Source organism: Notamacropus eugenii, chromosome 4 (assembly GCF_028372415.1).
Source record: "Notamacropus eugenii isolate mMacEug1 chromosome 4, mMacEug1.pri_v2, whole genome shotgun sequence".
Taxonomy (NCBI): domain Eukaryota; kingdom Metazoa; phylum Chordata; class Mammalia; order Diprotodontia; family Macropodidae; genus Notamacropus; species Notamacropus eugenii.
The window spans coordinates 184873469-184896219 of record NC_092875.1 but is presented as its reverse complement, the minus strand read 5'-3'; the positions used below and the strand labels follow the sequence as shown (position 1 = coordinate 184896219).

The following is a 22751-nucleotide window of genomic DNA, read 5'->3' as shown; positions in this document are numbered from 1 at the left end:
ATACAACTTTGGACACACCATTTTATTTGTGGGTACCAAACAAAAATGATGATTTCTTATTTGATTTTGTTTAAAATGTCAATGAGACATATAAAAAAAAATCCCACAAGATGTGAAAAGAGAATGAAAGGGTTATTCTCCACATGAAAGCATTTTTAAAAGTCACTTTGGTTGCCCCCAGTGGCAGAATCAATCAAACATCAGGAGTCGACTTACCTTTCAGAGTCATCAAGTCTATAGATATCCCAGTGGGAACAAGAAGTCCTTACCTGCTGACGTGTGCTTGAATTTTTCACTTTTCTTCTTCCTCCATTTCCATGGCTTGAAAATCCTTCCCAGGTTGGCAAACTTACTCCTCCTTCGGATTGGTGGGGTGTGGGTACCAGGGACCAGGGAGTCAGAACGCATTGCCGCCAGTCTCTCCACTTCCTCAGCTTGTGTTTCCCCGGAAGAAGAGAAGAAATAAAGAGAGAAGAAAGCGTTAAAAATTAAAGCCCAGATGGCCACCGTTTTCCATGGTTACAGATAACAGAAACCACATGACAAGAGACTTTTTTTCTTTTTTGCCTTTTGGAATGGGACCTACACCTCATGGTGCTATGTTAGCTTACCCTTCAGCAAAGCATTATAGAGTTCAAAACTGAAAGAGGTTTTGACCACTGTAGCCTAATCTCATAGAAAGAGAAGCCTTTTTTTGGCAAGTCATAGGCTTCCCTGGGATGGCGTGTGTGTGTGTGTGTGTGTGTGTGTGTGTGTGTGTGTGTGTGTGTGTGTGTTGGGGGTAGGGAGGGAGCTGGGATGGAAAGGGGGGAGGGGAGGAATAAATCAAGAAGAGCCAAATGAGGACATCAGACCAATTGGGAGTCCAATAATCTTTCAAGCAAAACTTGGCAGATGTATGTACTTGACTACAATACCGTCTGCTGAGAAAAAAGGAGGGGACAAATATTTCCCCAATCATCTACTTCGGTACCAGCTCTGCTTCCACCTACTTCTCTCTGCCAACCCTGCTTGGTTCAGGAACCTCAGTGCTGAAATGTATCTGCCAAGTAGTCATTCTACCTGAGGGCTAGGAACCAATTTTGGCATCCTATACTCCTAGAAATTTTTTCTTCTATCTGTGGAATAACTTTCCTGTTTTCCTCAAGTTTCATTTGTTGTAGGTATGTTTTTATATAATAAATTCATGTAACTGTGTCTCTGGAAAAGGTTTTGGAGGTCATAGAGGGAGACTCCCTCAGTTTATAGATGAAGAAGCAGCTTTTATCCTAACACAAAGAGAAGTGGTTCCTAAGAAGCCCCAATTATCTAATTTTCTTTTTTCTAAAAAATCTCAAATGACTCCTCACAACCTCCCAGTGAGAAAAAAATATTATACAGTCTGAATTTTTCAGATAAGGAGACTGAAACTTAAAGACAAGAAATAATTTACTAGATGAAGATGTAGTAGAATCCACTTTTCTACACAGAATGGTGAAAGGGAAAGGAGCAAACATTTATTATGTTCCTAACATGTGCCAAGGACAAGCACCTTGTCTCTTGGAAGTGTCATTCAGTATAGGGTATCTGCAATTATTTTTTTTGCCATCCTTTAGTGACCCAGGCTTTACCTCTAACTGCCTGGTATTCTTGCCCTGAGCACCATCCCTCCTTCCCCCCTTTCCACCAATAGTTGTAGGAACAAGCAATAAACAAATTTAACAACCATTTCTGGAATGTATATGTTAATAAACTGACATAAGACTCCTCTCACCATCCCTTTGAAGTCCCTGATCATACACACTCCCCTGTTTGTGTTTTATTCCCCTAGTACAATGTAAGGCTCTACGCTGGGAGGAACTATTTTGCTTTTATATTTGTATCCACAGCATTCAATACAGTGCCTAGAACATAAGTACTTAATAATGACTTTTCATTCATTCACTCCTCTATGTGGCTGACTTTCAGATACTTAAAGGCAACTATATCTTCACATTGCTGCTAAGTCTTCTCTTCCTCAGGTTAAACATATGCAATTCCTTCAACCAGTCTCCATATAGCATGGCTTTCATTCTTTCCATAATCCTTGTCACTCTACTTTTTGGGGCAGCTAGGTGGTGCAGTGGATAGAGCACCAGGGCAGGAGTCAGGAGGACCTGAGTTCAAATCTCACCTCAGACACTTGACGTTCACTAGCTGCGTGACCTTGGGCAAGTCATTTAACCCCAATTGCCTCATCCTGGGTCATCTCCAGTCATCCTGATGAACATCTGGTCACTGGATTGAGATGACTCTGGAGGAGAAGTGAGGCTGGTGACCTGCACAACCCTCCCTAGGATACTCAAAACAAAGTCGAGTGCAAGTCATGTCATTTTTTTCTCTGATGGCATGGTCTTCTTTGGCAACAAAAGACAAACACATACTCTCCTTTGAACATATTCCAGGTTGTTTATGTTCTTCTTAAATTGAATTGAATGTTCCAGATACAGGCTAGCAAGGACAGTGGAAATGCTACTAGTGCAATCTAAGATAATTTTTAAAAAATTAGCTACCATGTCACATTTCTGACTCATATTGAACTTGTAGCTATTAAGCCTAAGATATTTTTTATACTAACAATTATCTTAGCTACAGCTTCTGTATTTATAGAAGTGATTTTCTGAAATGTAATTAATTTTATATAAGGTAATATCCATACTTATATATTTTATATAATATCCCTTTTTATATTTGTCATTTATTTTATATAATGTAATCTTTACTTGTGCAATTGTTTTTTTGAGCCCAAGTGAAGGACTTTACATTTATTCCTATTAATTTTTAATCTTATTAGACTTTGTCTACCATGCTATCTTAATAATTATGAAACTGTTTTCGAAGATGCCTAACCAGAGATCATCTACTTGTACTAATATTTTCAGGTATACTTTGGTTCTTTGAGGGGAAAATACAAACTATGGTGGAAAAGAACAAAATCTTTGCTTTCTATAGGAAATGATTTAGCTAGCTCCCATAGGCAGTTGAAAACAAACTTTATAGAGCTAAAACTGTGGGCTAATTTTTTCTATGCAATGCTCCTTTGCCCAAGGCTCAGAATAATTTTTTTATTGCTGGAGTTGTTAACTCAGATCGCTTTTTGTTGCTGGAGTGGGGAGGGAAATAAGATGAATAAAAAAAAAGGAGATGGAATCATTAGTATTGATATTAGGAAGTCAAACTCAGCTCATAGATTCAATCAGTAAAGTAAACGAATGTGAGTATTCTTTACAGCTTTGTGGAAAACACTCTTGTTCCATAATCACTTCTATATTAAATGAAGGAAGAATTCCTCAGAAATAACCATAGTTAAGTAACCATAATATAAAATTAGGAAAGCCTTTATGAAATCTGAAATGACAAGGAACTGAAGAATTGTTATTATGGCATAATTATAACCAAGTAGTTAAATGGACTCCTACTAAGGGTATTATTGATTCAACTTAAGTTATTCAGCTGCTAAATGCAGACTACATCTCTAGCCTTCAGTGGCCTGTGAGCATAATGCATTAATTAGATTCAATTGGTTTATTTTTTTTAATTGTCCAAATTACTTTTCTTTTGTAAATCCATTTGCTTATAGGCCTTGGCACTCTATTTTACTGCTGTATCACAAAAGAATAATAAAGGGCTGAGCTTGATGAGGAAGCACTGATCACTTCAACTAACTGTGTTGGCAAGACAGATGAAACAGAAGGAAGACAGAACAAAGTGATGCGCTTCACAGAAAGCAAGAACCATCAGAGAGAAAGGGAGGAGGACAGGTGTCAGAGGGAATAGACAAGGGATGTTTATGATAGTTTCTTCCTTTGTTTTGAAGAGGCTTTTCCCAGAGTAGATACTACCCAGAAGCAATAGTTTTGCGCAACCAAGGAAAGGCGGGTAGTGGCAGAGAGGATGTTCACTGAGCCACAAGGCAGAAGTAAGATCATCTTGCCAGAACCTAGGATGGTTGACCCAAGGGTAGGATCAGACATTGCTTTGCTAAAATCAATGAGAGGACCGGACCAGATCATCTCTTGAAATCCTTTCCATCTCTAAGGTCTAAGAAAATACTCTTCTAAGAACCGGGCAGCTCTGTTCCCCTTTGACCTTAACAGAGTTTGCAATAGCTGTGTCTTGGGCATGACTTCACTCTCCCTTTGGAAGAGAAAAGATCAGAGGAAATCCTTGATTTCTGTCTCATTTTAACTGCCTGAGGCTGAGGAACATTTAACTGCTTAAATTTTGACTCCATGCTTTTTGGATGGCCAGGGTGGGGAGGGGTTGGATCTGAGTAAAATCTCAGAGAATACAGAGAGAAGTGGTTCAGAAAGGAACCTTTGACTAACATAAGAAGAGATACCTTTCTATTTAACTTTCACATTTCTGTTTATGGCTAGAGTTCATTTTAAGGCTTTTGCTAACAAAAGTATCAATGCCTGGGTCCCACTGAACTACTGAATTAGACCATACTGAGTAGGAAAGCATCCTCTCTCACCATTTCAGGAAGAGTGATCCAAGGATTTCTGCTCTGTCTCATCTGTGATTTAATGGAAAGAGCACTGGACTTGGAATATGGTGATGCAGGCTCCAACATCTAATAACTGTGTGACCGTGGGAGAGTCACCAAATTTCTCTGAGTTTCAGTTTCTTCCCATGTAAAATGGAAATAGTTATGTTAGTATGACTTACCTCATAGGGTTGTTGTGAAAACAAGCATTTTTTTAAACTTTAAGCTTCATTTTATCATATCTCAGCTGTTTAATGCTTTATAGATCACAAAGTTGTACATATGTCCATATATAAATAAATGAATAAGCATATAGTGAGATTCAAATTATATAATTGTATTTATATGAATTATATAGTATATGTAGCAATATATAGTATATTACATAATTCATACAAATATGCGTATATACTATATTATATAATTATATATAATGTAAACATGGATGAAATTATATACATAAACATGTATATAATTATATAGAGAGAATTATATCATTTGAACCTCACAATACCCTTTACAGTAGGTAGTAGAGCATTATTACCCCCATGTTACAAATGAAGAAATTGATTCTCAAGAGGCTAAGCGACTTGCTCAGAGCTAGTGTCAGAAGAGAGGAAGGGAATAACACAGTAATAACAATATTAATGTTAATGATAGCTACCATTTATTTAGTACTTACTCTATACCCAGCACCATGCTTTACAATTACTATCTCATTCGATCCTCACAACAACCCTGGAGAAAAGTGTTATCATTAATCCATTTTACAGACGAGGGAACTGAGGCAAACAGAGGTTGCATTACTTGCCGAGGTCACACAGTTAGTAAGTGTCTGAGACCAGATTTGAATTCATGAAGATGAGTCTTCCCAGACTCTAGGCCTGGCACTCTATCCACTGCACCACCTAGCTGCCACCTTGGATTGAACTGGATTGCATTGGATGATCTCTAAGGTTTTTCCACCTCAATATTATATGTTTCTATCAGAAATATTCCTGACTCTGAAAAACCTGTAAGTTCACTTTTCTTTCTAACCTCATAGTAAGCATTAAGCTCTACTTCCTTTCATACTAATAAGCACTGGAGTTCAAAGTTGGAGAGATCTCAAAGGTCATCTGGTACAACTCTATATACACTTTACTAGAGATGGAGAGCAGAATTAAAGAGCCAAAGGCGGACGACAGGGCTTCAAGAAAAGGTTTCTATAAGCACTTAAGACCAGCTATTCTGAACGCCAAGTGTGTTTGTGCCATGATTATCCTGCATCCTTCAAAGATTAGATGACTTCTATTTAAATGGAGCTGCCAAAACCCACTTGGCTCTCTTGTCCTCTGTGTCAAGATTATCTCTTCTTTGAGTCGCAAATGCCACCACAAAGCAAGTCTAACCATTTAGAGAGGACCACTTATTGGAAGAATATACTTTTTTAGGCACCATACAATTTTGCAGAGTAAACTTGCCTCATGAAACTTGGCAGTTGTTAGGTGGAATTGCCTAGTATATGAAGGTAGACTTCTTTTTTTTTTTTTAATTTTCCTGTTCCTTTCTCCAAGACAAATGATCTCACTGCCATATTAAAAGTCCACTTATAGGGATATGATTTTGACTTGGAAGAGACCTTGGTGGTCATGTGGTTTAACTATTCCATTTTGGAAATTAAGTGACTACTCAAAGTTACAGAGGCAGTTAACAGAGGAGGAATTTGAACCCAGATTCTTTGATGCCAGAGCCAGTTCTCTTTCAACTGTACCACACACTCCATGAAAACAGTACCTTCTCAGGCTATAGTGTCTGCTCATCCTAGGACTGAGATCTGACCACAAAAGCATGTTAAAAATCAACGTTTTGTTTCAAGATTCCAGACCCTAGACATAGCAACTGCCTTCTTAAAAATGGTAGCTTCTACTTGCAGTTTCTCTGCCTAGTATGGAGAATACATACTATATATATATACAATACACACATATATGTATATGTATATACACACATACATGTATACATATATATGTATATATGCACATATACATATATACTATACATATATATGTATATGTGTACACCTATATAGAGAGACAGAGAGACACATAGAGAAACACACTAAGATAGAGACAGAGACAAAGAGAAAGAGAGACACAGAGATAGACAGAGAAAGACAGACAGAGATGCACACAGAGAGAGACAGAGACAAGGAGAGGGTTTTGAACTGTTATTCTAATTTCAAAGAAACAAAAATGCAAAAATGATACATCAAAGTGTAGCGGTATGACTAGTTCTAAGCAAAACTGTAAAAAAGGTCGATAAATTGTGGCGCTTTTATAAACACTTGGGTAAGAAATGCCTTCTTCCTTTCTGAGACATTTCCCTCCAAAATACATACATACAGAGAAATGAAGGATTTCTATTATTATCTAATAGTCCCTGAGGGAGTGGGTTAAAGTAGGGGATCAGAGTTCCATTATCATTTATAGCTAAGGTGTTAGTGGCTGGTAATAGATTTCTGTTACTGATCTGCTAAGTCATTTGCATTTTAGGAATGATCTACAATTTTAATCCAAATGTCAGTAATGTGGAGATTTAAGGAAGCTGCTGGAAAGAAGATGCGGGTGTCAGTGCTTCTTAAATCACCCCCTACAGGTCTTGTCTCTGCCTAATCACTACCAGGAGAATCACCAAGACTTTACCACAAAACACCACCACAACCTTCAAAGAAATCGTAACTGAAAAACAAACACAATCAAAGACAGTGGGACACTTTACAAATGTCTGCCCAATAGGTGAGAAGACAAGAAATACAACGTTTCATCATCTAACGGAGTGCCTTGCATACAACAGATGTTCAATTTGTTGAATTCAGTGTTTGGTACATGCGTTGCAGTCTGTTGTTACAGTCCTCAGTAACTATAGGAACTAAGTTACTGCTTAGTCCTTTAGTAACTGCTTATGAAGGTTATAAATTGTACAAGAAATATAAATAGCACTTGTGCCATATAATGTAGTCCTTTTGGGGGAGAGAGGAAAAACCAAAGATACATTTAAATAAGATGCCCTTAGTTTTTTGGCAAATCTTCTCCATCACTTGGCCAAGTTTCCTCTTTTTTTGTGGCTTCCAGAGATTTTTGGCTGGGAGTGGGCAGAGCCACCCACTCCCAACAGCAGACTCCATGGGACACTTTCACAGCCTTGCTCTTCTCCCCCCAACCCCCAATATATACAGTACTTATAGTCTTGACTGCAAACAAGCATAGTTCTGTCTTATTTACAGATCAGAACAAGAAGGGGAACATACCAGGACCTCTGGGCATTGCTACCAACCTGTCCTCTATCAGGATTGGCAAGGAAGGAGCTGAGAAAAGTGCCTAGCCCTACCCTGAGTCGTGATTTTGTAATCTTTATTTTGTAGTAGCAGTGGCTGAATTCTAAGATGAAGTTGTGCATCTGTCTCCCCTCCCCAAACCCCAAGCTTGCCGGCATTGCTAAGAGAGGCCCATTCCCTGAACAGCAAAGGTACATGTCACTTTGTGCTCTAGAATCATGGATGGTTATACAGAACAGGAATGCTCCTTGGACTAGCCAGAAGTATTTTCTCTCCATAGAATGAGCTTTCATAAAAATTCTACTGACTACTATCAGCTTCATGGGACTGAGAAAGAGAGTCTAAATAAGGTCTGAGTTGCTTTATTCTCCAGTGGTGAAGAACTGGCCCCCACCAACTCACATACACATGAGTGTGGCTTGCAGAGTTTTCATCTAGCATGCCAGGAAACTCTAGGAGAAAAGATGGAGCTGCCTAATTATAGCCTCAGTCTTTCTAAGGATAATTTTCCCTCTGTGTTAGTCTAGCTGTTTTGAATGCTTACAAGGTGACTTAATGAACAGAGGAGTGGATTTGGAGTCAGGAGGCCTCGAGTTCAAATCCCACCTTAGACACTAACTGTATGGCCCTCGACAAGTCATTCATCCTCTATCACCTTTAGTTGCCTCATCTACAAAACTGAGATAATGAAGTTACCTACCTCAGCAAAAGCCCCAATCAGATTAAAAATATAATTGGGAAATATTTAACAAAATAACCAAAAATACAACAAAACATAGATAATATCACATTTTAAAATTAATATGAGGCCCATAGACATCCTGATAGATAGATTCCTGGCACTCTATTATTTGAAGTTGATACCACTGACTTTCCTCACAAAGTAATTGTGAAAATGAAAGGAGATAAATGTAAAGAATTTACAATCCTTCATGTTAGCAAAATGAGTATAGGTGTGAAGGAGTTAACGCATCACCAGGAATACTATGAATTTCTTCCACTGCACTGAAGGAAAGTGGGGCTTAAGGATGTACAGAAACTTTGAAGGAATGGTTGAGGGGAGGAAGGAGGAATGTGATACTCTTCATAAGCCACAACAGAAATGTACCTTGGAGGTGCTGATCAGTTAGGCTCCCTGAGGTTCCATGCACATGCCAAAGAGTCCAGCCTTGGACAAGTCCTCTCTGGCTCTTACTAGAGTTAGAAGAGAACATTCCATCTCCTAATTAGAGCTACAGTGTTACTGGATGATACTAGTTTCTGGCACTATCATCATATAATACTTGCATTTTAAGAAGAGTTTTATTACCCTCATACAGAAAACTTGCTGCATTTAGCAAATGCTCTACAGTATGCATTCCCAAACCAGGCAGGCTGCAATTTGCATTCTAATGGGAGAGAGTGCACACAGCAATTTAAATGGCACTAGAGAAGTTTTGAGAGTCTGAACTGAACTGAGACCCATTCCTTCCCCAACTCTCCATTCAGGGCCTTTGAGGACTAGCCTGGAACCTTTTTCAGGGGACTTTGACTTTCTGTCCTCTCAAAGTTCTAGCCTAGAAGGCCATTCAATACAAGGATTCTCTGATTATATTTACAATCCTCATGTGGTTGTAGGGTGTGTGCATGGGGATCAATTACAGCCCAGAGGAGTGACTAAGTCAGACATGTGGAATGATCACGTGTATGATATAACTGCATATTCCCGTACAGTTGTTGTTCAGTCATGTCCAACTCTTCGTGACCCCATCTGGGGTTTTCTTGGCAAAGACTGTGGAGCAGTTTGCTATTTCTTTCTCCAGTTCATTTTACAGAGGAGGAAAATGAGGCAAACAGGGTGAAAGGACTTACCCAGGGTCATACAGTCAGTAAATGGCTGAGGCCAGATTTGAACTCAGAAAGATGAGTCTTCCTGACTTCAAGCCCTGCACTCTGTCCACTTTGCCACCCAACTGCTTGGGAGTTGGACTAAATGATCTTTAAAATCCTCTCTAGCTTTAGATTTATGCGAAGATCTCTTAGTAGAGAGAGAATTCTTATCCTGCTGAAACAGGATCGCTTGTTATAGTCTTGAATTTTCTAAGCTCATGACTGCACAGCTCTGCCTCACTTGAACCCAATTCACTTTCAAGTCAAGACATCACCATCTTGAGGTCATTGATTCTCTTTGAGGACAAAGGAGAACAACAAGCAAGCAAAAGTGTTGGGTGCTACCCCAAAGGTCTCTCACTCCTTAGAGCTAAGAGTGTATAAAATAATGGACAATGGCAAGATCCTATAAGCTTGGACCCTGCAAGGTTATCCAGAACCTCAACCGCTCCCTTTTCCTGCCTTCAACAAATGCGAGAGAAGGACCACAGAGCTCGTCTAACTCCTACTCCTTTGCCTAAGTATGCTTTGAGATCTCATTAGGAAGAACAGTTTCCTGGGAAACTGATACAAAAACCAGTCTGGGTGAGGAAAAACTGAAAGAAGTGTCTACTTTTCATCTTAGCCATGACCAAAAGGACCGTGTCACTATCACTAGACAGAAAAGTAAAGCTAAGGACATTTGAATGATTCACTTTGGTATTTTCTTTCCAAAAGAAGTGTTTTCATTGCTGAACAAATTCTGGAGGTGGGCCATCTCAGCCTGCTCTGCCACAATCGTCTCTCGCCAGCCACCAAACAGGGCATCTGGAGGAAGGTTTTTAAGGCTTAATGACATTTCATCAAGTTGTCTCCCATTCCCAGATGCTGCTGCTGTGTGGGACACTTGAAATTCTGGTATTCTCTTATTAAACTTGAAAATCAGAGACTCATTTGAACCTCATGACAAACCAGTGAAGAAAGCAGGTCTAGTATCATAAGTCTCATTTTAAAGAGAAGGGAGCTGAAATGCTTACAGGTGAACTGTGCATGAAGAGGGCCATGACATCAGGAAAGTTATGCCATGGTTTGTAAGAGAATTGGATTTAAGTGAGGCAGGGCTGTGCAGAGTCACCAGCCTCACTTTCTCCTCCAGAGATATCTGGGTCCAGTGGCCAGATATGGATCAGGACAGCTGGAAATGGCCCCGTTGTTCAGGGAAACACAAGCAGTTATCTGAGTTGTAGACTGCAGAAATGCAATATTCCTGACTGATCATCACTCTATCTTAACCTCTTCTACTCTCAGTCCAAATGGCAGAACTGGGTTACTCCTCAGGAAGGTCAAATAGTTCATTCTCAGGGTTATAGAAAGCTTGTGGGTGACTCCATCCAAACTGTTTTAATTGTTCCCTCCTGTGGCTGGCAGGGTCAATACATTAGCATCAGTTCCCTGCACCTATAACAATAGCCCCTCAGATTGCCTATTGAATAGCACTGACAGATAACCCTATGAATCTGCTCACTGCACAAAAGAATAATTTTCTCTGTTTCGGTTTTCTTTATTTTTAAATAATTACATTTCTTTCTCCTTCTCTATTATAGAACCGTTTCTTGGACTCCCATTAAGTATCATGATCACACTTTGCTACTGCTAGCCTTTGAAACAGCTCAATGGTGCAGCTAGATGGGGTCAGAAAACCCATTATTATTAGCTATGTGACCCTGAGTATGTCACTTCTGCCTGCCTCAGTTTCCTCAACTGTAAAATGAGGATAGCAATAGCACATATCTCGAGTGTGATTGTGAGAATCAAATGAGATTAATGATAATATTAATAATAATAATGATGACTAATAATTTTAAATTTATTTATTTTATTCTCAATGTAAGAAATAAAACAAAATGAGGGGGAATGGTTGTGTATGAGCCTAGAAGACCTCTGAGGCCCCTTCTAGCTTCAAAGCTAGGTTCCTTGCTGTTTAATGGCCAAACTACATTAATTATTAATAGTTACCCCACGACAGAAGTTTTGTTTCTTTCTTGGATGGAGGAGAGCACCTAGTTTGCTTTTGGAATTCCTTTCAACTTTATTAGCTGTTAGAACTTTTCAGGGTCTTTGTTTCTGTTTTTAATTTCTAAATAGCAAGTTCTCATTTTGTCCCCTGGCTAGTTATTTCATCCTTTCTAGGAAATATTACTTTACTCTACCCTGCCCCTAATCCCCTCCCACTCAAATCCAGGTCAGATATGCACGGAGCAGTGGCAGAATGAGAGAATCTGGGTTCTTTCATTTCAATTCCATAATTTTCTACCTGTGTCAGCTTGGAAAAATCACTTCCTTTGGGCTTCTGTTTACTCATATGCAAGACAAAGGTATTTGACTAGATGAGTTTTTAAGAAATCTCCCAGAGCTTAATATTCTATGATTCTCTTGAACAGATTCATTCTCTGACTCATGCAATTCACAACCTCTTTTGGCCTGTTTTATTCTCATCTGCAAAATGAATGGGTTGAATGAAGTGGTCTCTAAGGTCCATTTCAGATCTAAAAATTCCAATGTAGAAGGTTCATTCCTTGATTCTTTTCATTTCTCTCTATTGTAGCTGATGTTTGTACTATTTTGGATCTGTTTATTGGGCATATGGAAGTGGGGAAGTACTTTTGTCTTAACTGAGGTCAGGGCCATTTGAAATGTGATTGACGAAGGTTATATCCTCATTCAAGAGATTATGAAAAAGTAGAAAACCACTGGTTTCAGTAAGAGGTCAATGGAATCGTAATTGATCTATCCCCAAAATATTGAGGTAGAATGGATAATTATTCAATTTGACTTGGGACAGAGGTATCTCCAAGACTAGAGTTATCACTCTCTAAAATACTTGCTTCATAACAGCTGCAGTGGGCTATAAGAATGTGAAGAAACTGGGGATATTTAGTCTTGATTAGAAAAAGATGGATATCATCATGTATTTGAAGGGCTGTCCCTAGAAAAGAGATTAGAATTGTTTTGTGTATTTCCAGGGGTAGACTGAGGAATGAATAGTAGAAATTACAGTAGGAAGATTAGACTCCTTATATGGAAAAACATCCTAAGGAATTACAGCTGTCCAAAAGTGGTATCTACTGTCTTTGTAGGTAGTGAGTTTTCCATCACTGGAGGGATGTAAGTGGAGGCTGTCTTACTCTCTCTTCTAGAGTCACTGAAGTACAGTGGCAAGACAAAAGTCAGGGCAACTGGTGATGGCCAGGACACAGTGAATGACCTTGGCATCTTCAATGTTTGACTAGGCTCTAAGTTCTGCACAATGCCTGCTTTAGCCACCTTCATGGTCATTGGATGAAATTGTTTATCTGTCCTTTCTGATCACACTTGGGGTAGACATCCTTCTACGTCCCCAACAGGTTTGAGGCCTGTCAGTTACCCTCAACCTGGTTTAGCCTGTCTGCTGAGATGGTTTTACTGGGGTGCTGCTCAGCATACTACAGCTTCTGGGAGACACAGGTGAGAGTTGGGTGGCAGGTGGACACAAAAGGTGGATGAGTAGCTTGGAAAAGGACTCTACAAGCCCTAACACCAGAGATACTAGTTTTCCTTGAATACCCCACACACCCTGTGTCTGGCACAAAGTAGGCATTTAATGAATTCTGACTGCCTATCAATCTTCAAACATTAATTAAAAACCTTCTATGCCCATTCATCTCTACTCCACTATTTCCCCAGAATTTTAGAACTTAAAAATCCTTAGGAATCAACCAGCAGACTCAACTAGCAGATTCATTTATTCCCTTATCCACTCATTCAACAAAGATTTAATGGACTATACTAAGATGAAGTGGCTACTCTGTGCACTGGACTACGTACTGTGAGAAAGAGACAATGTGACAAAGGTATAGGACTTGTCATTTAGAAACTTTCAGTTTAGTGGAACTAGTAAGACATGCACACAAATGCTGGCTGGAGGAAACTGAACCCCAGAGGGTTTAGGTGACTTAGGATCACAGATATACTGCTGGAAGGTACATTAGCAGTAACTATCAAGCAATCAACAAGCATTTCTTATTTGCCTACTATATACCAACTACTTTGCTAGGCACCATTTCATCTCATCTTGCAATTTTAAGTGTCTTCATCAATGCCACAGAGAAGGTAAATTGTAGAGTCAGGATTTGAATCCAGGTCTTCTTGGCTCCAAATCCAATACTCTTCCACTACATTCTCCCAAACTTGCTCAAGCTAACATACTGTGCAGCAGAGCCAGAACTTGAGGGCCAATTTCCTAGCAGTTTACTCTTCTTTCAACACACTATGCTATCTCTTTTCCATTAAATATTTCCAAGTTCCCTGGAAGACAGACATGACCTAAATATCTTTCTGGGTACCTCTGAGATTACCTGGTAACATAGGGGCAGCTAGGTGGCACAGTGGATAGAGTGCCCTTGTCTGGGGTCAGGAAGACTTGAGTTAAAATCTGACCTCAGACACTTACAAGCTGTGTGGCTTTGGCCAAGTCACATAATCCTATTTGTCTCAGTTTCTTCATCTGTAAAACGAGTCAGAGAAGGAAATGGCAAACCACTCCAGTATCTTTGCCAAGAAAACCTCAAATGGGGTCACAAAGAGTTGGACATGACTGCAAAACAACTCAACAACAACAACAAAGCCTATAACATTGTTTTGATAAAGATACTCTTTGATACTGTTGGCTCTGCCAATCAGGATAAACTTAAAATATCATTTCTTTTACAAACCCATGTGTTGTATCCATTCTAGAGCCAAAATTCCCTTTGTTAAAGATCATTCACATTAAGCATACTTTCTCCTAGCTATAAAAGATACCTCTTACAGGTTATAAAGAACCTTCTTTCCCTCTACTGGATCACAAGAAGCCTCCAGCAGAAGAATCAGACACAGAAGCTTCCAGCAGAAGAATCATGTAAAATGCTTTAGTGGCTTTGGATTAAATTTCCTGATCACCCTTTAGATAGCTCCCTGATAGGATCACTCCTCATTTTCTATTACCACTGAAGGCCACACATTGGATCACTAGTAATGAGAACATTACTGTAGAGCTAAGTAGTACAGTGGATTGAGTGTTTCACCTGGAGTAAGGAAGACCTGAGTACAAATTGGTTTCAGATACTTACTAGTATCTGTGTACTAGTACTAGCTCTGTGACCCTGAGTAAATCATTTAACTTGTTTGCCTCAGTTTTCTTAACTATAAAATGGTTCCTTCTTTCCTACAGCTATGGCAGAATGGCTTAGCACTTGACTGAATGTAATTTGCAAGCTCATATGGGATTTAAACACACATAATGCAACACTTAATTTTCCTCAGCAGAAACTATTCCATGTGGAATGATAATACCTACCTCTCAGGATAATTGTGAGGATCAGAGGAGATAATATTTGTAAAGCATAATGCCTAGCACATAGTAGGTACTTAATAAGCTCACCCTTCCTTCCTTCCTTTCTTCTTCCTTTCCTTCCTACAGCTATGGCAGGATGGCCTATCACCTGCCTGAATATCAATTACAAACCACACGATAAGGAAACTCATATAATGAAACCTTTAATCTTCCTCCATCAGAAATCATTCCTTGTGGAAATGCTTCCTTAGGAATCATAGACAGTAAGCAATACAGATAGCATTCTCGTAGCAGAGCTATGAAAATGTTAGTCACTAATTTCAAGCTGCTTCTGAAAGACAAATATAGATTGCACAATAGCCCAGAGAAATGTCTCTGAAGGTGTTGAAGTGAAACTACCCAGAAGGGACCAGTTGTGACTTAGAGGAGAAATGGTGTCACTGAGCTAGGGAAATCAGCCTTAAAGGATCTTACAGATTTCCCCTGACATTCCAAATGATAAAAGTAGACTTTCAACACAGCTGGGTAGCAAGAGTGTTAGAGGAAGGTAATTCCAAAAAACAAATGGTCAGACAGTCACCACTGTTTAGAGAGGGTCCCTGAACATCCAACAGAAACCCTGAGTACATAGAAGACCAATAGTCAGAGAACTGAATAGGTAAGACTAAGACAGGGTTAAATCTAACTAGTGCAACGTGATGTTGTAAAAGTCATAACCAGGGTTATGGAAGTATAAATGGAATTATTGAAATTTGTGTGACTTGTGGGTATTCCTAAAACTTTGCCAGGATCAGTGGTGTCTGTTTCACAAAAATACATATTCTTGGTTTTGGATGTGCCTTTTTATGTGGGCAGAGAGGATATCTATAGTTGAGCCAAACTGGCCTTTTGGTTTTTCTTCACATAAGACACTCCATCTCCCATCTTGGCACCTTTGCATTGGCTATTCACCATGCCTAGAATACATTCCCTCTTGAACTCTGCCTCTTGGAACTCCTGGTCTCCCTTAAGACTTTATAAAATTATACTATGTTATGGAAATTCTTGTTTTATTCTATAAATTAAAAATAAATAACAATTTAAAAAAAGATTCAGCTCAAGCATCAGCTTCTGCATGGAGCCCTTCCAGTTTTCCCAGCTGGTAATGCCTTCCCCCTCCCCTCTTACTGTCCCCCTCACTGTCTCCTTGAGAGCTGAGACTATGTTCTATTTCCTTCCTAAACTCTCCAAATTTGCCAATAATTTCTCAATTACCAAATATGACGGTCTTTTTCTCAGTCCTCATGCTTCTAGACGTACCTGCTGGATTTGATACTGTTAACCAACTTCCCTGGATTTCTGCAACTTCACACTCTTCTGATTCTCCTTTTACCTGTCTGTGCATTTGCAATCCTTTATTTTTGCTGACTCATCATCCATATCAGGCAATGTAATTGTGTGTTCCTCAAGGTTCTTTTCTCTTCTCCCTCTAAAGTCCCCTCTTCATAGCTTCATCTCTGTTCTTTGTTTCAGTTCTGGATCAACAATTGCCTATAGGACATTTCAAACTGGTCGTCCTGAAGAAATCCCAAACTCAAGTCCAAAACTTGAACCTGGTAATTTTGACTTGAAAATCTCCCCTCTTCCAAACTTCCCTATTACTATCAAAAGTACCAAAATCCTTCAAGTCTCTCAACTTCATAATTTCAGCATTGTCCTTGGCAACTCAGTATTCCTTACCCCACATATTAAACCAGTCGCCAAACCTTGCCATTTCTGCCTCTGCAACATTGTTTCCCATGACCCTTTCTCTCCATGCACAACAGCTACCACATTAGTTCACTTCTTATCTAGGTTCAAAACAGTCCCTTAATTGGTCTCTCTGCTCAAACTTTCACCCCTGCAGTCCATCCTACACACTCCTGCCAAAGTAATTATCTTTACATACAGATCTGACCTTGACTCACCTACTCAATCAACCCAAGGGGACTCCTATAGTCTCCAGGATAAAATATAAACTTCATTGTTTCCCATTTAAAGCCGTGTACAAACTGGCTTCAACCTTCGATTTCTGTCTTCTTTGGCTACTACTCCCCTTCTCGTCTTCTGTGATTCAACCTAATTGGCCTTTTCTCTTGCTCACACATTCATCCTATGTGACAAGAATGCACTCCCCCCTTACCTACACCCCATAGGGCTCTTCTTCCTCAGTCATTTGCTTCTCATGAAGCCTTTCCTGTTTCTCCTAAAGGTAGTGCTCCCCCTCCTAGACTACCTTGTGTTTCACTCTTTTATACATACTTAGTTTTATTAATTTTTACTTATGAGGTATATATATGTATATATATGTATGTGTGTATGTGTGTTATGTGTATATATGTGTGTATTTATAAATACATATATGTATGCATATTTGTACATGTTGTTTCCCTCCTTAGGATGTGAGTTTTTTGCACATCGGAATTGTTTCTGTATTCATCTCCTCAGAGCCTGGTATTGTGTGTGTGTGTGTGTGTGTGTGTGTGTGTGTGTGTGTAACATAATAGGTACTCAATACTTGATTCACTATTCAATACACTGATATGCCTGGCACTTGAAACATTAAGAACATAGTAAATACTTAAGTGCTTAATAATTGTTTATTGATGGATTCTTAATTGCCTGATCATGTTGTATTATGTTGTAAGCTGTTTCAAATCCGCTTAGGATGTAGGTAGGTTTCTATCGTAAATATATGTAAGCAATAAAAACATATTCCCACCAAGGATAACTCTGGTTATATTTCCTCCATCCTTCCAGTTCCCTTCATACCACTTCTTTTCATGCCCTTCGGCCTTCTTGGTTATGGTTCCTGCCTGTAAGTCTAATCGTCTCCCATACCACCTCAGCTCAAGCCATCACCTAACTTGTTATGCCCTATTCCGCTGCTGCATATAACCTGTCAATTCTCTTTTTGAAAGAAAAAATCTGCACCCCTGACTCTTGCTTAAATGAAGATATTAAAAGCCCCAGGCTTCTAAAAAACCTTCCTGGCTTTAATTGCTCTAGCAAGGAACCCTTTCAGTGATTGCTTTCACTTAATTCCAGTAAATGTCTTAAGTTGCTTTATCCTAAATCTCAGTCAGGTCTGTGACTCTTTCCTCTTCCATGATTAAAAACAAAAATATAGGACAGATATCATAGCTATGTGCATACTGCATTTTTTCTTCAGCCTTTCCCCCTCTCCTCCCAAGTTAAAAATTATAGAAAATAGTTTCTATCTCTTTCTCTCTGTCTTTGTCTCTCTATCACTATCTGTCTCTGTCCCTATCTCTATCTCTGCCTGTTTTCTCATACATTTGGTCTGCATTTGGGTGGCTAAGAGACGTAATATCCTATTTTCAAGATAATTCAACAAACATTTATTTAATGTTCATTAAGGGTAAGCCAGTGTCCATCCAATGCTGAACACTTCAGCAGGTTCTCCTTCTTCCAAATACAATGCTAATTTTTTAAAGATTCGACTCGGAAAAACAAAACTGAATTTAGCTTTCAAAAATATATTAAAATGGAATACTGCTTTCTTTGAGCTGCCTTTTGGGGGGCATTCTTTTTACAGCCCACTATGGGTATCTCTGGGAAAGAGAAAAGATGGGATCTTGCTCAGTTCCAAGTATCTTTTCCCCTTTTTTGAAAATCAGACATTTAGATAATAGGCAGTCAAATGGTAGATCCTTTTCCTCACCTGGCACAATCCTGTATGGAATGAGAATTAGGGTGTGGGATTCAAAGCCTGACCTCCACGCTTAACCTAGAAGATACACTTGTACATTTCTTTTCATATACTGGGGACACTGGGAGCCATAGCTTTTCTGAAAACAATGCCTCCAATTAAATGAATTTTCATGGACTATTTTAACTTATTAACTCATTAACCTTCCATATTCATTACATGCTATTCTTTAAAAAATTTGTTCCTTTTTAGTAAAGGATATCAGTTGACACATTGATTTTCAGTTAAATCCACTATTTTGAAATTAAATAGCAGCTGATACAAAGTTTCAAACAGACATATTTGTAATTAATATTTCATGTTTTTCAGTGTAATGAATCACTTGCATGGGATGGAGTTGGAGAGGTAGGTCATAGTAGTGAGGTATACATTTCACAGCCTACTGTATATAAGTATATACTTATGTAAGTATATAAATATACTGCATATAATTCTGTATGTAGGGCAGCTAGGTGGTGCAGTGGATAGAGCACCAGGGCAGGAGTCAGGAGGACCTGAGTTCAATCTCACCTCAGACACTTGACACTCACTAGCTGTGTGACCTTGGGCAAGTCACTTAACCAAAATTGCCTCATCCTGGGTCATCTCCAGTCATCCTGATGAATATCTGGTCACTGGATTCAGGTGGCTCTGGAGGAGAAGTGGGGCTGGTGACATGCACAGCTCTCCCTCACTCAAAACAAAGTCAAGTGCAGGTCATGTCATCATTTCTCTGATGGCATGGTCTTCTTCAGCAGTGAAGGATGAACACACACACAATTCTGAACGTAATAATACTGTATATAAATTCTCTATCATTTTTATTACTTCACTATGAGATAAATTCATCTCTCTACTACCCCCAAAATAAACCTTAATAACATTGATAGTTTCCTAAAATTTTTATTTTCCTTAGTTGATTTGAACAATTTTTGCATCTCCATTCCCCATTTTCCTGAAGTGGTTGAGGTATGGATTCTCCTGTTATTCAAAGAACTATAGCTGCCATATTGTACTTTCTTTTAACACTTTTTATCAGTGTTTATTAGGTACTTACCACATGGACATGCTACTAGAGGAACAGAAATTTATTAGTCTTGTTATTTTTTCCATAAGTGAAACCAGAAGATGGAACATTATTTCATGAGATATCTGGTCATTTCATATCACAGGACTCATAAGTATTTGCAAGAAAATAACAAAAGGACATAATCAAAATTATTGTAGTCAACAAAAGAAGAGAAACCTGAGGAAGAATTTGGTATCATTCTTGAAATTCAATCATGTCTTTTGATAGTAGGTTACTTTACTGCAAAGTCAGAATTTATTCAAAAACAGTGAAAAAATATATTTGGGAAATGTCCATTAGGAGTAAGAAAAGAGAGAGACCAAAGACTTTCAGACTGCACAAAAGTCTCATACCTATATGGATATTTTTCTCAAGAAAAGAAAGGAAAGAGTCTAACAATGGCAAGTATCAAATAACAAGCCAAAAATGGTTACGTTTTAAAGACATGACATGACTCCTCACTGATGCTGGGGTCACTCATAAATCAGCAGTCACTGGGTGAACATGCCATCAATTGGCTAGTATAAAAAACCAAATTGATATGAAAATAGAATAATGAAAACAAAAAAGACCTAGTAGAAAACTAAAACAGCTGTAGCCTGATCTTTTAAAACAAGTTATTTATGCCAAAAATGTGATGTTGTGTATACATACGCACAGATGTTCCCAATTATCATATTCATATGGAAGTTTAACCTATATAGATCAACTGCCACAATGAAGAGACCAAAGAACTTAAAATCAGAACTTGAAACACCAAAAACAGCTGTATTCAATCCAGAACGCCCAGTAGAGGTCCATGTTACAGACAATACAATTGCGAAGATGTTGAGGAACCGATTTTTCTACAAGTCTGAAGAATATATCAAAAGTATGGTGAAAAAAATCTTTAATCTATTTCTACCCCAAAATGAAAAAAACTAACACTGAACATCAATAACTATTGATATTATTTTATTAATCGATAAGTACAGAAAAATATGGTAGATTTTAAGCAGTATCACCTCATAACAGAAAAAAAGGACAGAGAAAAGCTCAGTTAAAGAAAGATTAGTGGGAGACTAAGCTAAGTAGAGCCAATGGGAGAACATTTAAGAATGAGACTGGAAAGAGAAAAATGATCAGTAAAAAAAATGAAAAATATCAAAGAATTTCATGACAAAATTTTAATGCTATCAGTGAGTGGAACTATCACACATGAACTCTAGCAACACAATCCTAGGTGTGCCTGTAGAGAAGAGATAGAAATGGTACTGAAGAGATTAAAGATAGGGAAAACAGAAGTATTCAATCCAGAATGCCCAGTAGAGGTTCATGCTACCAACAACACAATTGCGAAGTTGTTGAGAAACTGATTTTTCTATGTCTGAAGAAGAAGATTATACTAAAATTATGGGAGAAAAATCTTTGACCTATTTCTACCAAAAAACCCCAACAAAACAAAACTGAACAGAGAACATCAATAACTGTTGATCTACATGCTTACTTTTCCATTTTTATGAGAATAATCTACATATGTAATGAAAGCATCCTTGATGAATATACTAGTTATGGATGGTCTTTCACAAGAAACTCCATATGCAAGACCTAAGCATTTTCTTTGGTTCTCCCCAGTGTCTGGAATGATCTCCCTCCCCAGCTATACCTACGGAATTCCTTGCTTCCTTTTAAGTTCCAGCTAAAATCCTACCCTTTATAGGAAGCCCTTAACAACCCCTCCTCATTAGTGCCTTCCCTCTGTTAATTATTTCCTATGTATCCCATATATAGTTTGCTTTGCATATATGTACTTGTTTGTATATTGTCTCCCTCATCAGATTGTAAACTTCTTGAAGTCAGAGACTGTCTTTTGCCTCTTTTTGTATTCTGAGTGCTCAACTCAGATGCCTGACACAAAATGTCTATTGATTTATTGGTTCCACAGAAGATCATATTTTTACCATTACCCAACTAACTAAAAATGTGTGGAGAATGCCAGATTCCACTACACTTACTGTGTGTTGACTTTTCTTTTAAAGAGTTGTTGATTTGAGCAAAATGCCACCTTAAATGCTCTCCTCTAACAAGTTATTTTCCAAGTTAATGTCAAAATTCTACAAGAATCTCTGAAAGATATTACAATAGGGATGATCTTGTTTGACTTTCTGATCATTAATATTTAGCAAATTGTAAAATAGGGAGATATATGCTTATCAAAACTGTTTTCTACTATCATGGGAGAGAACCAGTGTAGAGCCCAAGTTATAAAACATCTTACAGATACTCCTCTTTTCATATGACATTACACTGATTGCTTTAAGTTCCATTACACTACAGAGGCTCCTGAAAAACATCTATAGACATTCAAAAAACTTTCGCCCAATTATTCTATGCAGGAAAAAGGAAAGAGGATGAAGAATGTCTACAATCCATACTATGATATACAGTTGGATCAAAAACCTAGAACATCAGCTCATACACCAATATATACAAGATATCCCCCAAATCTTAATGCACTAAGTTTCTGGCAAAGGCACTCTATTTTGCATAGTCACTGCAAAAGGATAATGAATTGGATTTAGAACTGAATAGCAGGAAATTTGCAAAGTGCTTTTAATGACCACAAATTTCTCCCTAAAATACTTAACTTTAAAATACTAATATTCTTCTGTTTATGTTGTATAACTATGTGCTTGTATCTCATAGTGTTTGGCACATGATAGGTGCCTAATTAATAATTTTTCATAATTCATTTATTCATCACTCATTAATTTATTAGTATCACAAAGTGGGAAAGCAGACAACGCTTGGTGGGTATAAATTATAACCCATTACAAACAAAGAATTATGAAGACAAACACTAAATAAATTTAAAAGAGAAAAAAAGATAGGTTTCTCAGCATCCCAATGATGTCCAGAAAATGTATGGAA

General features: G+C 38.3%; 1 protein-coding gene across 13 annotated transcripts in view; it reads right to left on the bottom strand.

The window, feature by feature from the left end:
* PHACTR1 (phosphatase and actin regulator 1) overlaps positions 1-22751 on the bottom strand; it is a 668125-nt gene that overhangs the window by 262912 nt on the left and 382462 nt on the right. For all 13 annotated transcript variants that reach the window (XM_072603838.1, XM_072603846.1, XM_072603839.1 and 10 more), the window contains one exon: positions 270-434. In XM_072603838.1, coding sequence (XP_072459939.1) covers positions 270-434 — 165 coding nt within the window. The remainder of the gene's footprint in view (positions 1-269; positions 435-22751) is intronic.